Raw genomic sequence first — 9,743 nt, forward strand, 5'->3', positions numbered from 1 at the left:
ATTAAACATTGTGACCCGATTGACCCGGCCGGGTCAACCGGTTCCCGGTTGAACCGCCCGGGTCACCGGGTTAACACCGGGTTTTTTAATACTCGGGTCAATGGGGTATACCCGGGCCGGCCACATGGCCGGTTCCCGGTTTTTCCAGTTGAACCGGTCGGGCCGGTCCGAGTCTGACAACCTTTGATGTTTTCACAAAATCTTTCATTTTTAAGAAAAGAAAACTGAAAAACTACGTTCACAATATTTATTATTCGTCCCCTGATTAGTCAAGTAAAAGGCAATTTTCTCCACTTGATTACTAGTGCATTTTTCATTCACCTTCTCAAAATCTTAATCCATTGAGCCATTGGCAACCACTTGATTTTCACAAAACAAGAAGAGAAAAACTAAATAGTGTAACAAGTATTTGAGCCCTTATTAACTATATATAAATAATTTCGAAATACAGCTAGCCATTAAAAAGTCAGTCATTCTGCAAGCAACATTCCAAGCCTGCTTCGTCTTTCATTGGAAAGAAGCTTTGCAAAACGAATGAGGGCCTCCTCATTCGTCCCTTTTTCGCCCTCATCTTCAACTGGCACGAACTCTCCAGTCTCTATGTTCACCCTAGAAAAAGGCTTCTTTAGCAATTCATTGCCAATCTTGATTAAGCTTTCCAAGTTCTCCTTGGTCGAAATATCTACTGATGCCGTGTCACCAGAAAGGCTATCATCCTATTCACAAGATATATATACATGAAAGGCTTTAGTACCTATTTATATATATTTCACACTGATCTGCTATGTTCCAAACTGATTAGTATACTGCAAGGACTAATAATACCTGAATGCGAATGTAATTCTTTTCACTTAAGAGGACTTCAAAGAGAACAGATGCGTGAATGTCAACCATATCAGCACTTCCTTGAGTAAAGATATCGATCAAAGGCGTCATTCCCTTGTTATATAGCCATCCAAGCAGGCCCCATTTGGATGATTCTTGAGCACTAAACCTCTCTTCCTGCTTTGCTGACCCAGTTCCCAATGAAATTACGAGGAATTTATTACAGTCTATAGGATCCACAGAAATGTCATCTTGATTTCTCAGAAAGGTCTCCTTCTTTATAAGGTTGATGGCAGTCAAGGTCTGCTCATATATATTTACATATATGTGAAGTCAAGTGGCAATGTTAATATTTTTAATAGGGCTTGCCGTAATATGCATATTGATCACTTACTGGATTATTTGCCGCAACACCACCATCAACAAGATTGAAGCTTCTGGTTACCCCATCATGTTTAGTTTCAAAATAGTGACCAGGTAGGAATGTTGGAGCCGCTGAAGTTCCGATGCAAACATCAGAAAGAAGAGGATTCTTTAAAGGTTTATCCTTGGCCTGAGTTGGTAACAACAATGTTGATTATATTTATTAAGAATAGATAAACTTTTAACTATGGTGACACATTAATATGAACTATATTAACGTTAGCAAGGTCATGATGTTGGCCTATCGTACAATATAATTGTATTAAGAATGATATGATATATTAAAAAGATATATGTATAAATCTATGGATGGAATAATTAATCCTTTTGAACTAATTAATAGGAAATCATTACCTCAAAAGTGGAGAATATTATGGGCTGAAGAAGCTTGATATCAAATGTGGGAATAACAACGTTGGTTAGGGTTTTGTCCAATGTCAAGTTGCCCAGCAGTTGTTGAATCTTGGAGTGAAGATACTTGCCATCGTACTTTGGCCCGGTGGATACACGAAACAAATTAATTGCTGAACTGAATATGCCAGCCCTGTAATTAATCGAAGAAAAAAAGTTATCTCTATTCTTTTGATGTTATTTTTTGTGAAATTATAGATTGAATATCTTACTGGCTTTGGGGAAATATCTTGGGTGAGTTTTCTAAGTAAAAGTCATTGATTTGTTTTGCTGCAAAGAGTGGTCTGTTGTCTTTGTCAGGAGCTGTAAGCATTGCCGTCACGAGGCCACCGGTGCTCGTTCCGGCAATCAAATCAAAATAATCTGCAATCCTTGCATGTTCTCCATCAAGTTTCTGTGAGAAACAAACCATGGAGAATTAAAGATAGATAGAAATGTAACAAAGGTATATATAGTCATAGGATTAGTACTAACTTGGAGCTTGGATTCCAGAAAGGCAAGGATTGTTCCAGGAATAAGGCCCCTAATTCCACCTCCATCTATGCTGAGAACTGTGACAAGCTTGGCCTGAGGAGGTGGGAAGATTGAAACTGGACTTACATTGGTTGCCATGGAGGAAATAAAGGCTTCAAAATATTGAAACCCTTATGAGATGGAGAAGCTTGTTTTTTGTATTTGGGTCTTGCATCTTGATTATCACTACTCTAAGACTATATATAGAGCACACATGTAGTTGGGAGGGAGAGGTAGGAAGTAGCAATTGGTTGTATAGTTAATGTTCTCTTAATTTCTAGGCAATTGCCTTGACCATGTGTTTTGGACTTGTTAAAATGACCACTAATTAGTCATCTAAGGAAGGTTGAAAGAAAGAACTTAAAATAAATAGGTTTGCACGTACCCATGTGAACCCTAAAATAAAATATCTAATTTAATTTACAAAGCTTTATTTAAAATTAAACTACTATTTAAAGTTGACTTTCAGATGAGGGTAACCCAAGAATACAGTCAGCATATAGACAAGATTATTACAATTTTATAGAATATTTATGTATTATTGCATCACTCTGTCTAAACGCCCAAACAGAAAAACATGCAAAAAGTGAGACGTGGCCACGTTGTCCTTGGACTTCCAAGCAAAAAGGTTTGGGGTTCGGGTACTACATGGGCTTCCAAGTCAAAACTTATCCTCAATCAACTTGCGCACGTTTCTATGGAAATAATTGTTAAAATCATTAAGGCCAACAAAATTGGAAGGACATAAACATATATATAAATTTTCATCAATAATATAAAATAAATATAAAGACAAAAATTTTCTCACCAAACACATTTTTTTTAATTGATATATATATATATTATATACCATTAAAAGTTTTTCAAGAACTTATTTTTATTATTCAAAAAACTTCGCACCAAACACATTTTCATAATTTCAATTTTTATTCATAACACTTTTGCTTCTAAAGTTTTTCAAGAACTTATTTTTATTTTTAAACTACATTAATTTTTTTATTTAATATATATGGGCACATCTGACTGTATTAATTACAACAATAAAAATAAATATAAAATCACTTAATTCATATAGGTCAAATTCAAAATAAATAAATCTCTATAATTTTTTAAATTCCGGTTGAAATATTAGACTACCTTTACAATTAATGATTTTATTGCTAGACACGAGAACAATGCTTCTTTAGTTCTAAGATTACAAGATTTCAAACATCAAAAATCAAAGTAAGTAGAACGATTTTCAAATAAAAAAAATGTTCCTATCCACCACTACTTCACACGCTATTGAATGATTCTAACAAAACAAATTATCTAGATTTGGCATTTTTATCAATGATAATAATTTATCATTTTATAATCTTTACTTGCGATGGCTGATTTCATATTTTTGAGGACCCTTACCCTCATAAGTATTATCTAGATCTTTGGTGCTGAACCGTTTTCTTTCAATGTCAATGAATCTCTTGTAATGTAATTTCTGTCTTTTACCTTGTAAATTGCAAAAAATTCATAAATCTTAGACGAAGTTCCGCACAGTAAATAAATTTATTATATTTCAAAGTTTTTGCTTACTCTAAAATATAAAATTTATTATTTTTAGTAATCCAATCTGAGATACATGGCAAAAAAAATATTCATGAAGAGGGAACAAATGGAATCCCTATCCTTCTTCGTCAATCCCGAAATTTAATAGTTCATATTACATATTATATTAATCAAACTAAACTATATGGTATTAATATTTAAAATATATTGTTATGTGTAATTTAAAAATGGAGAGTAGTTTAAGGGGGAGGATTCTCATTTCGCCCATTGTATTAAGACTAAAATTTGAATACAAGCTATAAAGTATAAACTTAATACTTAGATCCAAATCTGAAACTTTAAAATAGCTCTACAGTATCTTGGTGAAAATTCAATTAATGAAAGCATGCACTGCATACCGAACTAGATGATGCATATAAATGAAACACAATGATCAGTGTGTAACCTTCCAATAACAACTATACTGTAATCACACATTACCATTGCCTGAAAATCTAAGGAAAACATATTACCATTTTCTCTTAATATTTCATATTTTTATTCTCTAATTTTCGAGTCATTTTATTCCTTTCTTTTTATGATCTTAAACTAAGTTTCTTCTCTCTTTTTTATCTCTAATGCTACTTCATCTTTTTAATTTAGATGTTTTTTTTCTTTGGATGAGTATCTATTTATTTCATGTTTTTCTAATATATTTTTAATCTCAACGTTTAATTATATAATTATTTTTGAATAAATATTAGATAATTATAGACAAATTCCATCTCGTTATTGCAAATCAAATTCTCATGTTAGCAACAATATATGTCAACTTTATGAGTAGAATTTCTTAGCAATACAAAAGAAGAAAATTCCATACAAGCACTTAAATCATATCCATAGCTGTTTAAACTAATGGGTCACAATTATTTCATGCCATTTAAAATAATATGTTAATCATTATTCACAAGAAAAGAATTTTAAAATTCTGAAATTTTGATAATGAGATTACTACAACCAGATTTACAACAAATTTTTTGAGTTTTTTTCACACACATATCTTTGTAAAATTTAGAAATTAATTATAAATATATCCATGTAAATAAAGTTCCTTTTTTCATAAATATAAAGAAAATTTACGTCCTTAATGCATTAAGCTTTTTAAGATTAATCATAGTTTGACTATCTTAAGAATTGCAATATTGCCTCTTCTGGTATGAAACTAAATTTAACCTTTACGTTTTGCTGTGTCAAACATCTTAATTAATTAGAGTTAAAAGTATCAGATGATATGTTTTTATTTTTTAGACAAATTGGAGATAAGCACCTTTTTATTTTTTTATTGCATTGTGCTTAAGAGGTTTCAAACTTGAGGCCTTTCAAACATAAATAAAACAAAAAACCACTAGGCTATGCCTTGGTTCTTGATGATATGTTTTCAAATGTAAATTCATCTTATAAGTGTTCAAAACTTTAAACGTTAAAAAATTATACAAAGAATCAAATATAAAACCTATAATTGTGTGTGAAATTTTATATATTTAAATATGTATATGTACAAAGTGAGATTTCACCCTTTTTGGACCATTTCAATGAATTAAAGATATTGGCATACTAATCCCTACTAGAAGGTGATAATTTTAATAGTGTGATTAATATGCAATTTTTTATTTTGTCATAGTTTATAAAAACTTGTAAATGAGTTAATCTAGATAGCTAAGCATTGTGTGATTTGTTAATTCTCTATTAAAATATATAGGTAGGACAGTGGACACTAGAATGCTTTCGTGGGAATGAAGATTTGGAATAAAATGTTTTCTACGTCTCTTTTGTTGATGTTTGATAGGAACTTCTGATTTGATTCATGAATAAAAACCTCTAAATAAAAGGTTATGCATATTTGGTGGCAAATACTTTGTATTACTATACATGCTCAAAAAAACTTTTGACTATTATTTGAGATAATATATGTGATGTGTTGTGTATGAGGAGTCTAATATTTGGTTTAGCATGATTTCTTGGACTACGTTACTTGTAAGAGTCTGAGGGCAAGTACATCGGCAGGAGTCTCAATGACTCTGGATTCAAGGTGTAGCACCTCTGGAAGGAAAATTTTATTTTAGACTAGACCTGTGTACTGTGACAATTTTTTCTCTCCTTTATATACACATCTCTATAATTGTAAACTTGGGATTAGAGTTATATTAATACAATAATAGTGTGGCCATGGATATCAGTCATATTGACCGAACCACATATAATCTTGTTTGTCTATTTGAATTTCTTGATTTTCTTTACCTTCTTGTTCTTGTTATTGCTTAGATTCAATCTTTGTTCAATCCACAATAATTGGTATGAAAGAGAGATTTTTCAGACAAGTGGAAGCGATGGCAAAAGAAAGGAAAGTAAAGATCAACAAGATTGATGGTAAGGACTTCAGGTTTTGGAAGATGCAAATAGAAGATTATTTGTATTAGAAAAAGTTATACAAGCCTTTATCAAAGAAAAAAGATAGATCACATGAGCTAGAAATAACTACTACACTTTGTTGTATGGGTAGGCTATGGGTGGGGTCCGATTAATGCTAGCTAAGGACATCACCTACAACAAGGTACTTAGGGTGAATAGAATGATCAACGAATTATCAAATATGTACAAAAATTCATCTACTTTCTAATAATGTAATTTTGATTTACCAATTAGTTAACAAGCAGATGAAAGAAGATGCTTATGCTATTGATCATGTGAACAAATTTAATTCTATACTATCAAGATTAGTCTTAGTAAATATTGAATTTGTTGATGAAGTGCAAATTTTATTTTTGTTATCTTCATTGTCTAAGAATTGGTTAGGAATTGTCATAGCAATTAGTAGTTCATCTGGGCTACTAAGTTGACCTTTAAAGGGATTCATGATTTGATTCTTGTAGAAAAAATTCATAGGAGAAATTTCGAAGAATCATCAAGTTCCTTGTTAAGTATGTAAAGCAGAGACAGAAATTAAAGTTGAAAAGTGGGACAATTGGTTGTTTGGCATATCGAAGTCTAAGAAAAGGAATCAGTCTAAAAACTGCAAGGATGTAATATGTTGGATTTGCCAAAAGACTGGTCACTTCATAAATCAGTGTACAACTCCCACGGCTCCTCTAAAGAACGAGGATAACTCTATTAATGCAATAATTGAAGATGTAGATAATGAGTTGATCTAATATATTGAGTGTTTGATTTAATCATGGATTATGGATTCTAGTGCATTATTTCATGCTTTCACTTGCGACGATATTATACTAAATTTTAGAATTGGACATTTCGATAAATTTCATCTTGTTGATGATGGGACTTTAGATATTACGGGCATGGGAGACATTAATCTCAAAACCTTCTTTTGGTATTACTTTGATAGTGAATGATGTGAGGTATATTCCACATCACAAGAGAATGCTGACCATTTTGGGACATTTAGATGATTAGGGATACCGTGTCATCTTTGGAGACAACGATTAGAAAATAGTACAAGGAAGTTTAGTGTTGCTCGTGGTTGGAAGAAGGGAACTCTATACATGGTTGAGCTACCAGGATAGAGTTAATGCAGTTATTGAAGGAGAGTTGGTCCTTCAACTCTATGGTACCAAAGACTTGGACACATGAGTCAGAAAAGTATGAAAGTGCTAGTTTTTGAGGGGAATGTTCCAAAATTAAAGAAAATGGTTACTTTTACAAAATTAAGGAAGCCGCCTAAGGTTGAGAAATTAGAACTAGTTTATACAGATGTGTATGGGACAATATTAGTTTCTTTATTGGGAGGACCACGATACTATGTCACCTTCATTGATGGTTCTATTGGAAAGGTGTGGGTTTATTTCTTGAAGAATAAATCTCATGTTTTCATGGTCGTGACTATATTAATTGTGAGTTTATTCATTATTTTGCTCTTAATGTGAATAGAATGCAAAAAACTATACCTAATAGACTTTAGTAAAATAGCATTACTAAAAGGATGAACAGAAACTTGAACTAGATGACAAGAGTATGAGGTTTCATATAGGGTTAGCTAAGATGTTATTTGTAGATTCAATGAGTACAACATCTTATCTCATTAATCGAGGAACCTTAGTTCCTTTGGGGTCCAAGATTCCTAAGTAGGAATGGTAAGGCAAAGAAGTAAATCTTTCACACTTGGAAGTATTTGGTTGTGTTTTTTATGTGTACGTTAAAGATACTAATAGAGACAAGCTTGATTTGAAAGTAAGAAAGTGTTTCTTCATTTGCTATGGTTCAGATGATATGTGTAGTACTAGAGACTTTTGGTTTGGTAGTGTTTTGTATTTTTGGGTGTGTAGTAGTGTGGTTTGAGTAGTTTGGAGAGTTCCTGGTTGTAGTGCAATCATTTATGTGCTTTCTGCACAATACATAACCAGAAATCCACACCGATATGAACATGCCCGTGAGGATGCCCTTGTGTCTTTCTGGTGTTTCGCGGTCTTATAGTACTATTACTGTAGTATAATATTATAGTAATCGACAGAACGGCACAAGGCCATGTGGCAATAGCACACTGCCGTGTGAGAGTAGGACACGCTTGTGTGTCTTACTGGCATTGGTGGTACTATAGCAAAAGTACAGAAGTAAGGGTACTGTATTGACCACCATGTGAGGCATTTTTGTAGTGAGTGTACTGTAGTGAAAGTATTGCGCAAAAATACTATAGCAATTGGCAAAAAGGCACAAGGCCATGTGGGATTTCCATATGGCCGTGGCCGTGGGAGGCTTTTTTGGTCATGGTAAAATGGGTATTTTCATCAATTTAGTGCCCTAAACCATTTTTTTCAATTCTTCATTTCATTTTTCTCATTCTTCTACTTCTTCCCTTGAATGAGAACCTCTTCTGAGAGTTCCTCCATCTTCCTCTTAGAATTGGGAGATCATCCATCATCCTTTTATTTCTTTGAAACTAGTAAGATATAACTAGGATTTCACACGGGCATGTGAAATTTTTTGAATTGTGGTAGTGAGGGTATTTTTATCCGTTTGGTTCCCTAAACCTTTTTTCTAATGAGTGTAGAATTATACATCATTTAATATCATTTTGTATACTCATTAGGCATGTATTAGAGTAATATTATGGAATTCAATGTTAAATATGATGTATTTTGTATTCTCGAGCTTTGGGTAGTTCTTAAAGATGAGAAAGAACCAAAAGAAGCAATCTAGAGCCAAAATGATGAAGATGGAGCTTTCTCAGCATCAATCAATGAAGAACAAACTACGTAGACTCACATATAGACATCTTATGACCGTGCTTACGGCTGTAAGCCTTTTCCAAAGTACCTTGCAGTTATGTTTATGCCAGTAAGAAGGAGCAAAAAGATAATTAGAGGGATTAAGGGCATGATTTACTCCCATAAGTCAGACCGTACGGTTAATTCTAGAGGAGCTTACTAGCACAACACACGCCCATAAGAGTAGTCGCAAAAGCTATCCAGAGAAGTTTACGGTCTAGCGCTTATGACCATAAGGCTTGCAATCCATCATCTTCAGCTCCTTAAGGCCTGGTTTTTACACCTATAAGCAGCCTGTAAGTGGCTAGGTATAAACATTTCTAATGAGGGTTTTGATGGGATCTTTTGTTCTATTGGACAGCGAGGCTTAGCAAAAGAAAAGGGGCAGATCTCTAGGGGTTCTGATGCGAATCAAGAGGGAGAATCAGCCCACCTAGCTTGGATTAGAGACATTGGAGCCTTTAAGGATAGTCCTGACAGTGTTTGTGGATGGTCCTTGAGTGTTCTACGGCAATATTCTTGTCATGACGCAATCAAGAAGGGGTGTTTTCATGTCTTCTTTAATTCTTGTTGCGTATTTTTGTTTAAATGCTTGCTCTCCCTTAATGGAGAGATAATTTTGTACATGTTTGTGCATAGTTGAACTCTAGGGTTTATTCTATTTTGACATTGGTTGTGGATCTTTATACTTTAATTGTTTCTTAATTGCAATCCATATTATTTGAATCCAATTGCGTGTTTCCAATGTCTTTAATGTTATTAAGGTGA

General features: G+C 33.1%; 1 protein-coding gene across 1 annotated transcript; it reads right to left on the minus strand.

The window, feature by feature from the left end:
- Positions 1-299: 299 nt before the first annotated feature.
- On the minus strand, positions 300-2,331 carry LOC120263697 (patatin-like protein 2). Its single transcript, XM_039271662.1, has 6 exons — positions 2,134-2,331; positions 1,872-2,053; positions 1,603-1,792; positions 1,220-1,378; positions 826-1,128; positions 300-716 (listed from the first exon to the last, which is right to left on the minus strand). Exons 1-6 carry the CDS (start codon positions 2,269-2,271, stop codon positions 471-473), a joined length of 1,218 nt encoding a protein of 405 aa, XP_039127596.1. The 5' UTR covers positions 2,272-2,331; the 3' UTR covers positions 300-470.
- Positions 2,332-9,743: the final 7,412 nt, after the last annotated feature.

The sequence above is a fragment of the Dioscorea cayenensis genome, chromosome 6 (assembly GCF_009730915.1).
Source record: "Dioscorea cayenensis subsp. rotundata cultivar TDr96_F1 chromosome 6, TDr96_F1_v2_PseudoChromosome.rev07_lg8_w22 25.fasta, whole genome shotgun sequence".
NCBI lineage: Eukaryota > Viridiplantae > Streptophyta > Magnoliopsida > Dioscoreales > Dioscoreaceae > Dioscorea > Dioscorea cayenensis.